At 40.0% G+C, this 15726-nt stretch overlaps 2 protein-coding genes across 2 annotated transcripts in view; both read left to right on the top strand.

The window, feature by feature from the left end:
* The window catches only part of LOC107094141 (polycystic kidney disease protein 1-like 2), a 16920-nt gene extending 14459 nt beyond the window's left edge, over window positions 1-2461 (top strand). Inside the window, exons 11-12 of the mRNA XM_015389578.1 lie at window positions 915-1098; window positions 2305-2461. Of these exons, the coding sequence (XP_015245064.1) occupies window positions 915-1098; window positions 2305-2461 (341 nt within the window). The remainder of the gene's footprint in view (window positions 1-914; window positions 1099-2304) is intronic.
* Window positions 2462-2540: 79 nt separating this feature from the next.
* LOC107094140 (polycystic kidney disease protein 1-like 2) overlaps window positions 2541-15726 on the top strand; it is a 38476-nt gene continuing 25290 nt past the window's right edge. The window contains exons 1-7 of the mRNA XM_015389577.1: window positions 2541-2669; window positions 3284-3924; window positions 6110-6247; window positions 12217-12360; window positions 12563-12687; window positions 14215-14335; window positions 14492-14623. Coding sequence (XP_015245063.1) covers window positions 3856-3924; window positions 6110-6247; window positions 12217-12360; window positions 12563-12687; window positions 14215-14335; window positions 14492-14623 — 729 coding nt within the window. The 5' untranslated portion in view covers window positions 2541-2669; window positions 3284-3855. The remainder of the gene's footprint in view (window positions 2670-3283; window positions 3925-6109; window positions 6248-12216; window positions 12361-12562; window positions 12688-14214; window positions 14336-14491; window positions 14624-15726) is intronic.

Below are 15726 nucleotides of genomic sequence, written 5' to 3'. Positions count from 1 at the left end.
TATATATATATATATATATATATATATATATATATATATATATATATATACTGTATATATATACTGTATATATATACTGTATATATATATATACTGTATATAGGGAGACTGAAGCAATACGAGCTAATCAGAAGATATGGAGCAGGTGTGGGCAGGACCAACTGGGAGGAAGCCAAGGGGAAAGGAAAACAAGCACAAGGAGGCAACACAGGATCATTTAAGAACTCAGCACATGTAAAAATAAACTACAAAGACACAGAACACGAATAAACTTAAAAATAAACCCAAACAAAGGACTGAACCCTGACACAAACATTCTTATTTGATGGATAAAAAATCAGTACAGGACAGCATTCAATGACAGCTAGCAGAGCAGAGTTTCTCAAAGTTGCACACCTATTGAAAAGCATTTGTGAGGTTTACGCAAGCCAACTGTCTCACTGCGGTCAGATTGGTAACGGTGCGCTGATGCTGGTGTCTTCCTGCTTCTGCATACCGCCCGATCTTTAGTTTATACACAGTACGAGACCATACTTTCACCCCTGACCAAAGGCTTTGAAAATGTGGGGTATAGCTGTGTTGTCTACTTCTACAAGTTCAGTTTTTCCCCCAGGGTTAACCTTTTAAAAAACTCCCTGAGGCGTAGTAGGGTGGGAGGACGGGGGATTTCAAGCTGCACCTGAAGCAACCTTCGGTTCTTTGTTAACCCTCATAGCACTTGTTTTACTGGGAAGGGCCATTATGAATAGCTGCTACTGTAATCTTCTAAATGCCAGGTTTAGATAGAGGTGCAGTAGTTGGTTAAATAAATACAGCTAAAAATAAATTAAAAAAAATCTGTCAGAGGTGCAAAAACTGTTGGGCTTAGCTCTTTGTGGGCTAATAAGACATGTTTTTTTGTTTTTTTTTTACAGGAGATAATTGTAAATGTGAAGCTGAGTCAACAACACTTGAACAAATCATTCAAGGAAACTGTCTGCCAGATCCTTTTCACTTTGACAGTTATTCGTTTGAGTATAGAAGAAACAATGATAACTGGAAAGGGACATCCACATGCATCACCCTCAAACCAACCTCAGATGAATCGAATCAAGTCAGGTATTGAAAATTGTTCAGTTATTTCTGAAATGCCTTTTTATCATGACTTCCATGTTTACAATATATATATATAACGTTTAATATAAATTAAACGCTTTATTTATCTTAATTATATACATATAACGTTTTATTATTTATTATTTTCATGAGATGCATATGAAAAAAAATGAGGGAATGGCTATTAAGAAAAATTGTTTTTTGTTTTTGGGATACACCTAACGATTGTTTTGTAAATTGATTGATCTGTTGATTTTTTTTTTTTTTAGATTAATTAATTAATAATCGGACAGCCAAACAAGATCTTTTACGAAATTAAACTAGGTTTTACACAATTTTGATTTAATTACTACTCTAAGTGGGTCGCTCTGTCAACTAAAGGCATGTTTTACAGTCTCGATTATTCATTTAACAATTAATTGATTACTAAATTAGTTAACGATTATTTCAATAATTAATAAATCACGATTAACCTGATTAATTTTTTCATTCCCAAATTAAACATTGAAATATTTTTTATATTTGGTTAGGGTGGGTTTGAAATGAAGGTGTTTAATTATGAAATAAGCAAAAACAGGCAAGTCCAATTTACCTTTTTACCTTCACAATAGAAAAATCTTTATAACTCTTGTGGTCTTAAAGTGATCCTCTCCTCATGATTGATGTTCCCTTTTTCTAAAGTTTAGAAAAATATATAGACAGACAATGTTTGGTCATATTTTTTTTAGAATTTTTGTTATGTCAGCTAGTCAGGCTTTATTTCTATATTTCAGACTAAAAGCCTTTAAGCTTTTTTTTATTATTTTTATTTCTTATTGATACTCTATGCGTCTATCCAACTACTATCTAAGGTTTGAAGTGTCTCCTCCCCTAGACACTGCAAAACATCTCTCATTTAGAGAAAAATATCTATCAGCCTTGCAAACAAAACACAAATACACAAATAACAATCACTGGTTGCCTGCAATCATAGACTTGCTGTTGCATTGTCCCTTTTTAAAATTTTCTCTTTATTTATTCTGACGATAGATTAACTGAGAAGTGATTGCCTGAGCTACTCTGACACACAAATGTTTGCTTTGAAATAAAAATGATAATTGAAAATTTGGCCTTGGATGCATTTTTTTTTAAATGTATTTTTAAAATTCTTTTCTTACATATATATGGTGCAGCCCAGATCTAACAATACACTGATTGTTCATATCATAGTACCAGCTGCATTGAGAACTGTGACCCAATCGACACATCCATGGACACAAAAGTAAAAATGGAGTGCAGTTCATGTTCGGATATTGTGTGGTACATTGAGGAAATAACAGGCCACGAGCCAGAGGGTGTAAGTATTATAAGTGTTGCTTTCTTCTAAACACATGCACAGGTTAAAAAGGTATATCTGCAGAGCAAATAAATTATGTTAATTTCTTTACAGCCTACAAGGGATTGCTACAGAAAAGCAAATCAAAAACCACTCCGTAACAAACAGGAACAAAATACTGAATATGTTATTCCCCAAAGTGATATTCACTATGCATCAGACAAAAAAAAGGATATAACTGTTGTATTAATTTATTCATGTGAGTGTGTTTTAACTTTTTTAAGTTTTGTCTTGTTAAGATATTTTGTCCATTATGAAATGTCAAAATATTTACCTGACTTATGTGTACTGAACTCTCCAAGTCTGATAACATTGACAGTTGCACAAGGTGAACCCACTCCTTTTAAAATGCTAGGTTTTCATTATTTTAAAAAAATCAGACAACTTCTATATACGTTCTGCACTTTAGGTTAAAAGAAAAACAATTGGGGAAATACATATAAATGAACATTCTCAAATTTCAGTTATATACTGTAAATCTTACACTGGAAAATTTCTGAAATTCAGACATTGGGTATTCAAAAACTGAGCGAAAGTCCTATCACCTTTCAATTTAAGCCTGTTTGTGGATCAAACATTGTCATTCCAAAAACTGAAAAGTCAAATATTGACAGATTTTCGCAAATACTGCTAATATCAGTTGCAATGTTTAACTCACCAATGTTTGAAATGTCAATATTTGATTAATTTCACAATGCAAAATCTTCTTTTCAATATTAAAGCAAACTGTCTCAGTTTTAGCTCCATACACATTTAGAATATCATTTACTGAAAACCACTCCTAATTACTGTTTTTGTTCTTGTTTTCTAAAGTGAATAATAACTTACGTTATAAAAAGTACATCCTAGACACAATTCCATCGTCTGAGTCTCCTAATGGTACACCACCTGGAGCAATCAGTACAACCACGAACACAGCTGCACCCCCAGCTGAAACTACTGCAGCTACACCAGCAGTTACAACTGCCTCTTCAGATGCTACGTCTGAGGCAGCTACATCTGCTGCTGGAGGGTCAGCTACATCTGCTGCCGGAGGGTCAGCTACGTCTGCTGCTGGAGCGGCAGCTACGTCTGCGGGAGCTACATCTGCTGCTGGAGGGTCAGCTACGTCTGCTACCGGAGGGTCAGCTACGTCTGCTGCTGGAGCGGCAGCTACGTCTGCGGCGGCTACATCTGCTGCCGGAGGGTCAGCTACCACTGCTGCCGGAGCGGCAGCTACGTCTGCTGCCGGAGCGGCAGCTACGTCTGCTGCCACAGCGGCAGCTATATCTTCTGTGATACCATCGACTTCAGCCTTAACCTCAGTGAATGATCTGGATTCTGAAGTACAGGAGGCTGTGGAAAAGATAAAGAATGAAGGTCTATCAGGAGACACTATTGGAAAAATGTTCAATTCTGTGTGTGAAAAGCTTAACAGCCAAACTGATGAATCAGAAAAAGAAGATCGAAAAGAGGTAAATTCACTGTGAGGGATATCCATTAGTCTGATGTATGCAGTGTTTTCAAATGTCCAAATATCTAATTAAAGTGCATGATTATATATTGGAAAATTTATCAAGACACATTGGGGCCTTTCAACAGAGCCCAGCTAGTGGGGAAAAAAATGCTGATTCTACCTACAACAGTGATTAACAGTGCTGTTACAGCACTGTTACAGTCTCTTGGTTGATTTGTTAAACTGTAACAGGTTTGATCCCTCTCCCTTATTAGTGGAATAGACTTATTTTTTTTTATTCATTTAGACACTTAAAAGTTACATCTAAAAAAATAAAATGTGGTAGAAAGGTATTTATTTAAATATTTCATTTTTAAAGGCAAAACACACATATTCATTGCATACATTGATATTTAAATGTGTATTTCTAATATATATTATTTGAGCTAAGGTAAAACAGAAAAAAAAAGTTTTTTGGAACACTACATGAGATCAAACATAATAATTTTAAATACTGTAAGCACATATATTTGTTAGTATATGAATTTAAACAAGATGCAGCTTGTTATGAAGATCAACCTGTGGCTCTGCAGAAGTGTTTGGATCCCCAGCTTGCTCAAGCGGTGGTCTTTACCTTGTCTAGCTCTATGGTACTCTTTGTAGTCAACGTAAAGTGATAAGTCTTTTCTAATTTAACCAAGTTAAATCTATCTAGTAATCTTTGGCTCGAGTTTGAACTGAGTGAAGACACTGAGTTAAGGTTTATTCCTGTTATGTTGGCCACAATATAACCATAAAGCAACATTACTTTGTCAACAATAGATTGAGTAATATTCTTGGTACCCTTTTGAAAATGATGGGCCAGCTCACCGTCAGCGCTACATATTTATTATTGCAGAAACTGCAAAACAGAAACATGCAGCAGGTTATCGGAGGAGTTGCTCGGTGCGTTTGCTCTAAACTGCTTCACAAAATGCTGGCCAACTTTTTCTGCTTTATATCACAATGCGTCTATACTGTGCATTCTAGTGATCAAACAGTAGAACTTCAACAGTCCTTATTATACCTTGTCAGATTACCGTCTCTATACTTGACAGTTTTATTTTCACATACATCACTTTCATGAACTGACTAGATCACCAAAATGTATATTATTATACGAACAAATACCATCATTAACTCTACTCATGTTTTATCATGCTTTAATCAATTATTTTTATGGATTATATTTTAGATGAAGGTCCTTTTAACATTTCCATTCTATTCCATCTTAATGAAATCAACACAATGTTTATCTAATCTTTTGATCACAAGAAGATCTATATAGAAAATATGTAGCACAGTTTTAAACTAAAAATAGCCATATCGGAATATTGGCTTTACTCTGTCAAATAATGGACTAACATGTGCTTAGCCTGATGCTCAACTTTGCTTCATTTTTGGCTCAACAGTTTGGTTTAACTTGAGTTCCTCATGACATGACCCCTTTTACCCTCTTTAAAATAGGTTGGGGCCATATACTCGTGCTTTTACTGACAGTATGTGCATGTATTAGTTCTTAGATTCTTTCTCTTCAATTACAAAGACAAAAAACAGTTTGGCACCCCAACGCTGTGACGAGTCCGCTTGTATTTGCGATCTTGTCCTTTCGGTCATTACCCAGATCTCATGACCATAGGTGGATGGGAACATAGATCGATTGGTTAATAAAGAGCCTTGCCCCCTGACTCAGCTCCCTCTTCACCAGAACAGTCCGATACAGCGAACACATCACTTCCATCGCCGCACCGATCCATCTATTGATCTCGCGCTCCATCCGTCCCTTACTCGTGAACAAATAACATAATATTTTTAAATATGTTTTTGTGTAACTAGAATAGCGTGTATGTCATTTCATTTGAATCTGTCTAATTATTCAATAAAATTGGCAATGTGTTTTTCTACTTATAAATGCATTTTTTGTGTTCTAGTAAAATGCCTTTCTTAAAATTGGCTGTATAGGAATAAATTGAATAAGTGAGAGAGGGAGGGATTTTCCAGTTGGCCTCATTTTCCAGATGTTGCTTTATTGGAGCATCCCAAAGAAAAATGTTCACTAACTCTGCATAGCTAACTGTTTTATACTTTTATTTCCCCTCATGTCATACCATTCCCCCCTTAACAACAAAAGACTAAATATATACCTTTTTTTTTTTTTTTCAAAGCTGAGAGAGAAGATGATTGATTTGCTGATTGATACAATAAAGGAATCTCCTTTAAAAATTCCAGAAGAGGCTCACGTGGTAGCCAGAGTGCTTATCTGTCTTATCCAGAAAGGCGATGAACTCAGTTTATCTGCACAGGTAATGGCATTTTATTGTTTTGGAAAAGTAACCTGAACTACAATTGTTGCAACTTATAATACATCTCTACACTTTAAATATTAGCAACTCTTTCTGCATTTTTTGCTATTGTTTTTAAAGGATAAAGGGATCAGAAAGACATCCTATTTTTAATAATTGTTTCAACAGTGTAATCTATGATATTAGTTGATGATTTCACTCTACTTTGGGGTGCAACACCTAAACCCCAATTTACGATGACGTTAAACAAACAGTGGAAACTTCATTATTGTCTGATGTCTGAGAAGTTTTTTGGAAAAAAGAGAATGAAGGTTAAAGTCAGAGAGGTTAGACTGAGCTATAAATTAAATATACAGAAGCTTTCAAAATGTTACTTTATGTGGTTTAGGTTTAGATCATTGGGAATCTAGAACCACCAGTGGCGGGCCGTGCATTTCACACCTAGGCCTGCGGTAGTGCTACGTCTGACTCAATCCAACCCTCAATAACTATTTTATGGCTATAGAACTTCTACTGCAGGTACAGCTGCGACACACATAAAAAGGAATAAAAAAAATAACCTGATAAAATTGCAATATTAATTAGAAATATAGTAACATTTTACACACCAAAAATCCTGATTATTTGTACACAAAATCAATCCTTTCTTTCCTCAAGAAGATTTCAATAACTCTGTTGTGCAGATTATCCGTGCGTTTCAGTTCCATCAAGAAGTCCTTATCGCCATCGAAGCTAAAGCTAAAAGTCGAGCCTGCCCTGTCGTATTTCTGGCATAAGTTTTAATTCGCTTAAGGGCTGAGAATGTCCGTTCAACAGAAGCAGTACACACGGGGATGGTCACTGCCAAACACACAAATGTGTATAGCTGCGTCGTGCTCTCATTGAGATTTTTCTGCTGAAGGAAGTCAAGGAGATCAGTGGGAGATTTTCCCTCAAAATCATCTATAGCATAGATTACAGTTAGCTCTGTTCTTAGCCGAGGTAGATCGATAAGTGTTCTGTGGCTCTGTGCTAAGCTGGGAAAGGCTGCATGAGGGAAATTTTTCTGGTATTCCCGAAATTTCTGGGGGTCGAGGAGGGTGACAAAGATCAGTTTTTCGTGGTCTTCAAATCTGGTCTGCGTCTGGCAAATAACATTGTCCAGAATCCTGTCGTAGAGTTGGTGGTAGTGCGCGCGAGGATCTTGTGCTGGACCTCTTCGTGTGCTCGGAGCACCCGCGGTGCATTCTGTAGCCTCGTAGATTTCCTCGTATCGGCTCCTCTCTCGCGTAACAGTGTCACAAAACTCCTTTACCCTTGCCAGACAAAACTGTACATCCAGTTTTTTGTCCTGTAGTACTGAAAAGAGCACATCTGAGTACTCAAAAATGCCATTAAATGTGTCAAGCAAAAAACAAAACTCAAAATCACCCAGACGTGCTTTAAATCCCCCTCCTTGAACCGCCACCTTAACGTGGTGGAGGGGTTTCAGTGCCTGGGTGATCCCAGAGGCTATGTTGTCGGGGGCTAAATGCCCCTGGTAGGGTCTCCCAAGGCAAACAGGCTCTGGGTGACAGGTCAGACGAAGAGCGGTTCAAAAACCCTTATGACGAGGACTACAACGAGGCAAGTGACGTCGCTCGGTACGGCGGTGCCATGACCCCTCCCTGGAGCCAGGCCTGGGGTTGGGGTTCGTCGGCGAGCGCCTGGTGGTCGGGTTCTTCCTCGCGTGACCCGGTCAGGCCCAGCCCGAAGGAGCGACGCGAGGCCATCCCCCAGTCGGCCCACCACCTGCAGGGGGAACCATGAGGGACCGGTGCAAAGTGGATTGGGCGGCAGCCAGAGGCGGAGACCTTGGCGACCTGATCCACGGGCGCTTAAACTGGCTCTGGGGACGTGGAATGTCACCTCACTGGCGGGGAAGGAGCCCAAGCTTGTGCTGGAGGTGGAGCGATAACAGCTAGAAATAGTTGGGCTTGCCTCTACGCACAGCCAGGGCTCTGGAATACAGCTCCTTGAGAGAGGCTGGACTCTCTTCTACTCTGGAGTGACCCGCGGGGAGAGGCGGAGGGCAGGGGTGGGGCTGCTTGTCTCCCCCCAGCTCAGCCGTCTCGTGTTGGCGTTCACCCAGGTAGACGAGAGGGTCGCATCCCTTCGCCTTCGGTTGAAGGGAGGACTCTGACAGTTGTTTCGGCCTATGGGCCGAACAGCAGTACGGAGTACCAGGCCTTCTTAGTATCCCTGGGGAGGGTGTTACTTCAACGCCCACGTGGGAAACGACAGTGACACCTGGAGGGGCGTGATAGGGAGGAACGGGCCCCCAGCTCTGAACCCGAGTGGTGTCTCATTATTGGACTTCTGTGCAAGTCACGGATTGTCCTTAATGAACACCATGTTCAGGCATAAGGATTTCCATCGGTGCACTTGGCACCAGGACACCCTAGGCCGAAGGTCGATGATCGACTTTGTAGTCGTATCTTTTGATCTTCAGCCGCATGTCCTGGACACTCGGGTGAAGAGAGGGGCGAAGCTGTACACCGACCACCACCTGGTGGTGAGTTGGATACTCTGGAAGAGGAGGAAGCCTGAACGACTCGGCAGGCCCAAATGTGAAGTAAGGGTCTGCTGGGAACGTCTGGTGGAACCCACAGTCAGGGACGTGTTCAACTCCCACCTCCGGGAGAGCTTCTCTCAGGTTCCGAGGGAGGTTGGAGACATGGAGTCTGAATGGGCTGTGTTCTCTGCTTCTATTGTCGATGTGGCTGCCCGTAGCTGTGGCCATAAGGTTTGCGGTGCCTGTCGTGGTGGAAATCCCTGAACCCGGTGGTGGACACCGATAGTAAAGGATGCTGTCAAGCTGAAGAAGGAGTCCTATCGAGCTTGTGGGACTCCTGAAGCAGCAAGCAGGTACCGTGAGGCCAAGCGTGTCGCGGCCCGAGCAGTTGCAGAGGCAAAATCTCGGTCCTGGGAGGAGTTCGGAGAGGCCATGGAAAAATACTATCGGTTGGCCAAAAAGTGATTCTGGCAAACCGTCTGGCGCCTCCGGAGGGGAAAGCAGTGCTTCACTAACACTGTTTTCAGTGGGAGTGGGGAGCTGCTGACCTTGAAGGATAATATTGTCGGGCAGTGGAAGGAATACTTTGAGGATCTCCTCAACCCGACAGACACGCCTTCGGTGGGGGAAGAAGAGACGGGGTGCTTGGGGCTGGATTTGTTCATCACCCAGGCCGAAGTCACCGAGGTGGTCAAAAAACTCTATGGTGGCAAGGCTTCGGGGGTGGACGAGATCCGTCCTGAGTATCTTAGAGCTCTGGATGTTGTCGGGCTGTCATGGTTGACACGTCTCTTCAACATCGCGTGGAGCTCGGTGACAGTTCCCCTGGATTCGCAGACCGGGGTGGTGGTTCCCCTCCACAAGAAGGGGGACCAGAGGGTGTGTTCCAACTATCAGGGAATCACACTTCTAAGCCTCCCCGGAAAGGCCTATACCAGGGTGCTGGAGAGGAGAGTCCAGCTGATTGTCGAACCTGGGCTGCAGGAGGAGCAGTGTGGTTTTCGTCCTGGCCATGGAACAGTGGACCAGCTCTACACCCTCTGCAGGGTGCTTGAGGGTTCATGGGAGTTTGCCCAACCAGTCCACATGTGTTTTGTGGGACTGGCTCCCTCCTGCCAAGACCTACAGCGTGCGCTGGGTGGTTTGCAGCCGAGTGTGAAGCGGCCGGGATGAGAATCAGCTCCTCCAAGTCCAAGGCCATGGTTCTTGACCGGAAAAAGGTGGCTTGTCCCTTTCAGGTTGGAGGAGAGTCCCTGCCTCAAGTGGAGGAGTTCAAGTATCTAGGGGTCCTGTTCACGAGTGTGGGAAGAATGGAGCGGGAGATCGATAGACGGATCGGTGGAGCTGCTGCAATGATGCGGACGCTGCACCGGTCATTCGTGGTGAAGAGAGAGCTGAGCGAAAAAGGCAAATCTCTCAATTTACCGGTCAGTCTACGTTCCTACCCTCACCTATGGTCATGAAATTTGGATCATGACCCAAAGAACGAGATCCCGGATACAAGCGGCTGAAATGAGCTTTCTCCGCAGGGTGGCTAGGCTCTCCCTTAGAGATAGGGTGAGGAGCTCGGTCATTCGGGAGAGGCTCAGTGTAGAGCCGGTTCTCCTCCACATCGAGAGGAGTCAGTTGAGGTGGCTCGGACATCTTCTTCGGATGCCCCCTGGCCGCCTCCATCGGGTGGTGTTCCAGGCACGTCCCACCGGGAGGAGGCCCAGTGGACAACCCAGGACACACTGGAGAGACTATGTCTCTCGGCTGGCCTGGGAGCACCTAGGGCTTCCCCCAACAGAGCTGGAGGAGGTGTCAGCGTAGAGGGAAGTCTGGGAGTCTCTGCTTAGTCTGCTGCCCCTGCGGCCCGGTTCCAGATAAAGCTGGAGACGACGAGTACGAGTACGTGCTTTAAATCCATCAGCACAGCGCACATAGTCCTCATCATACTCGTCATGATGCTCCAGAATGTGATGAAACAGTTCCTTTAGAGCATCTCTCTTCTCAAAGACTGTATTGACCACTCTGGATGTGTACTGTCACTGTGTTGGTGCCAAACGAGGGAGACGTCGCTGGCAGATTTCGTCCAGTAGTTGCGTGCGCCGAGTTAATCTAGAGGTTAACAATTTATGAAGGAAATTAGCTGGGTTATCAGTGATTTCACATATTTTGAAAACTGTCTACATTAGAATAACGGGTTTAGTATTTATATTGTTCATCTTCATCAAGACAGAGCCTATTCATTTTCTTTCAAAGTCTTTGTCTTATTTTAGTTCTTTATCAGATGCCTTTTGGGACTTTAGAACTTAAGTCTTATGATAACTGTCGCATGCGTTCTATGATAACATCCAAATGATTGCATAACTCAGAAAATGGGTCATGATGCCCTTGAATCAAGAGTTTAGCATATGTAGATGAGGGCTCGGCGAGCTAGCTTAGAAATATAACCTTAGATATCTTTCTTACCAAATCCAATTAATCGATTTGTATCCCTTCTATAAAAAGTGACAAACCACATGCATCATTTTCAAAAACTAGCTTTTACTTCTATTATTTCCTACTTATCTTAAATTCAAAGAAACTAAAACTGTGAAACATGATTGTTTTACAAGCTTGTTTCAAGAGAAACAATGAAAATATGAGATGCTAAATCTTTACAGATAATATGATGTAATTAGCTACAATTAATTAGTTATGAGAAGACATCTAAGAACAAAATTAATTAACTGGATTCAGATTGTGCTACTGAAGCCCTAGGGAGTGCCCCCCTGCATGGACCAAATCTAACAAAATTGTTTGATACAAATTTTACTTTAGAATGTAGTGGGGTCATGCTTTTCTAACACCAAAAACACATATATAACAAATTAAATGGTGTAATTTGTAAATCTCAGCTTACAGAGTATGCTGTATGTCATCATTTATAATACTATGTACCATAGCAAGTTTCTTCAGTGCAAACATACCAGTTTTTATTTTTTTCTTACTGAAAAACAGATGTGATTAAACCCATTACTAATAAAATGTTACACGCATATATTTTCTAGTCAAATAAATATACATAACAAATATAGGTTTTACTTTTTACATTGTGCAATGTTTACTTAAAACTAACTGCCATTTGATTTTATTAGTTCATGTTAGATTGTCTTTTATTATATAAAAATAAGCCATCCTCTGCTTAATACATACAACCACATATGCACTGATAACTCACAAAAGCATTCAGACCCACATACTCTAGTAAATTATGAATAACTAAAGTGATTCCAAAAATTCTGATAGAATAGGGCTATAACCTTCACCGGTGGTGTGTGGCAGAGTAAATCCAGATATTCGCTTGGGAACATGACCCAAACATTAGTGCCACAAACAATGCAAGTATAGTCGAATTAGCTTTGGACCCCACTCTTGACTGTCATTCAACAAGCTGATATTCCATGCACAGATTGATGCTGCTGCATTGTTTGCTAACATCAGCCAATCTCTCCTGGATATGAATGTGAGCACAGCTGAAGACAAGGAAGCATTTCTCTCTGCAGCAACGGCCATAGTGGAAGGAGCAAGCAAGATGTTTGAGTATTCTTCCAGCGTGAGTTGTCAACTTCTTTGAGATGTTTCAAAGGAGGATTTGCAGATTTTAACACTTCTTTTGATGCATTTTAATCAGCAGGGCCCAAAAAGCAACTATAATTTCAAAATGTATTGCAGTAGGTCTTAACTGATCCAGGCAATATGGTCTAGTGTAGGTGGTTAATGTTCTTGAAAATAATTAACTTTTTAATGTTTTGCAGAAAAACATCTCTGATGCTCTGCTTAATGCTCTCAACTTTACACAAAGTGGTTTGTTGAAAACAATGAAGATTAACGAAGACCCGATTATAATACAACAACCTCACATTAATCTACTAGTTAAAAGGTAGGTATAGTTTGATATCAAACTAAGAAAAACAAACTTTTTATGAATTAGAGATTGAATAGGTGTCATTGACATACATAGTATGTTTGGTACACAGTTTATCCCTGAAGGACAAGGTTTGACTCTTCAGGTACTCAAAAAAAAGTGTTTTTAAAACAACAGATTTGACTATAATACTATGCAGTGAATTATACTGAAGCTGACATTTGGTTTGAAAAAAAAACGAAAGACATTTTCTTTTGGAATTTAATAAAAAAAAAAAAAAAAAAAGGACAACAGTTGCTGACTTTACCTTTAGAAGCAGAGAGGTTTGTATTTTGCAGCGTTTTGGTGAAGAAAAGTAATCACCGGTGAACTTAGAGAAGCAATTTTTGCTGCCCATCATTCTAGGAGGGATTAAAAAGATATTTCTAAAAATCTGAAATCCATCATAACACAATGAAAATTGTATTGAAGACTTCTGCAGATCTTTCCAGGAGTTGATGTCCCAGTTAGTTCATCTCAGTCATGCTAAAAAATAAATAAAAAACATTCCAGAATTCAATTTCAGTGTCAGCTTCATTCCTTAGTGAAGTGTGCGGTTGTAACTTAATGACACAAAAGACTGAACTAGTATAGCCTTTTTGGAATGGGTTTGAGGAGGAACCTTACTAAAAATAACATTTCAGAATTATTTAACATAGAAAACTTGTATTTGAATAAATCCTTAAACCTCTGAAATAATGTCCTATAGCAAGTGCTCCCAAATGAAAACATCAGAACTACAGTGTATAGTGCATCATGTCAGCAAAACACCTTTTATCAATCTTTAAGCATGGTGCTGGACAGGCGGTAACTTGGGCATCCATTGAATTAATCAAGTGGACCATAAATTGTTCTCCATACCAAACTATTCTAGAGTACAATGTGAGGTCAGCTCCAATTAAAAAGCACCGAATGTTCTGACGAGCAGCTTTAAAAGAAACCATTTAAATGTTGCAATGGCTCAGTTTAAACCCAGACCCTTAGGCTGTGTCATGCTGTAGACCGCCGAGCTAAAAAGAAATAGAGCCCCGTAAATCTCAAGGAACAAAACCAAAATTGTAAAGAATGGTGACAATCGGGAGAAAAAAAAACCCAACATCTTCTTGGGGAGCAGTGGGCTGCCATTGTGTGGCAGTCAGGGAGCGTTGTTGGGTTAAGGGTTTTGCTCAAGAACCTGGAGTGGAGGATGTGGGGATCGAACTGGATACTTGCAACCTTCTCAGAGCACAAGCTCTAACCCATTAGGCCAACACCCTCTAAGTTATTACTTAACGTGCATGATGAGACGTAAGTCATCTCCTGCACACAGCTTTTCTAATTTCTCAATAATGAAAAACATTGAATGTGTTGAATTTATGTTTTCATACGCATTAGACAATGTTTGTATAATTTTATAGCCTGCTCAGAACCACACCATTACTGTCAGGTAAAAACTAAAAATGGAAAAAGGTCTTTTGTATTTTTTCACAGCTTAATTTAATGCCTGCTCCTTTCATCCTGCAGAGTGACACATGAAAGTTTACACACAGAGCCCATAAGTGCCAACTCCAGTTCTCAGCCCTCATTTTCTCTGCCTCAACTGGCTTCTGACATGTTTCCCTCAGAGGAACCAGTGGATGTTCGAGTAAGTCAAAATAAGTGTTTCATGTGAAATCAGTGTTGCCAAGAACAGGTGTTTTCCAGACGCTGTGCATGCTTGATCAAAGTTCTCCTCAATTTTCTAAAGTGTCTTTCTTGAAATGAGATTGAGTCAGGATTTGTTCTTTCAATACAACAACAGATGCTGAGTTTAGATATAAACCCCTTTTCTTGGAACGAGAAAGGAAACATCAGTGGCCTAATAGGTGGTCTGTCCCTCACAAGACAAGATGGATCCGGTATCCCTGTGGAGAACTTAAGTGAAGATATTGAGGTCAGTGTAGCAGCACTGCATCATCTGGTTTTTTTTTTACTGAACTGTGATTACCTTTTGAAACAAACCTCACTGAGAAGATTTCAGAGTATCCTCCCAAGAAATTTTTCTTTTATTTTTAAACAAAAAAAGAGAAGAACGTTTCTACCTGTATGTTAATATGAATTGGAAAACTGTTTGTGTGGAACTTTTGGTCGCAAATTAAGGTAAATGTCAAAATTTGCGGAAATTTTTGGATTTCTATAAAGCTGTTTCCCTATATACAGTATATGGCTGCATATATATATATATATATATATATATATATATATATATATACAAACATATATAGATATAAATAACATGTTTAACATGATGAATGAATTAATAAATAATATAAATGTTGGAATGCGATTTTCATATTGCTCAGAATATCATCTGGGTATAGAGGAGGTTAAATTTAAAAAATTTACTGTTTTTCAAAGTTACTCTTTATACATCCTTTTTTTTTCCTGTTCTTGTTTAAAAATGTAACATGCTCCAGATTAGATGTGTCATACTGAAAGGAACTGAGTTTGAATTAGGCCAGAGGGGGTTTCGATTTTCAGCTAAATCATTCCTAGCACATAACACACCCACCCCTAAGGCATTAAAATAGACCTACTTCTACTGTTTGCATCCCTGGGTCTGCTATGAGCCTGGATCTTGAAACTGTGCAGAATAATCTTGTCCAATTGGTTTGTGGGCATGGGAGCACAAACTATTTAAGTGTGAAAAGAGAAAATTAAATGCTATTTCTAAGTTTTCTCCATTCATTTGCAAACAAAACAGTGGAGAAATTAATCTACTTATAATTCAGTTCAGAGCCATGGGGATATCTGAATCAAACTGATATTATTTATGATAATGGGAATAACAGGAGTAAACAGACCTCTTCATATTTATCTTAGTCAAAGAAAAAAAAACTCCAATTAAAGCAGTGAACCCTCTGTGAATGTGCTAAACATTAACAGAATAAACGGTTATTTGAATGCTTATATAAATGTATATATGCATGTATGGGGCGACAGTGGCGTTGGATGTAGGAGTTTGCCCTGAAATCAAAGGGTTGACGGTCCAAGCCC

The sequence above is a fragment of the Cyprinodon variegatus genome, unplaced genomic scaffold (assembly GCF_000732505.1).
Source record: "Cyprinodon variegatus isolate N-32 unplaced genomic scaffold, C_variegatus-1.0 Scaffold466, whole genome shotgun sequence".
Classification (NCBI taxonomy): Eukaryota; Metazoa; Chordata; class Actinopteri; order Cyprinodontiformes; family Cyprinodontidae; genus Cyprinodon; species Cyprinodon variegatus.
The sequence above is the reverse complement of the archived record's forward strand: the minus strand, read 5'-3'. Positions and strand labels throughout refer to the sequence as shown.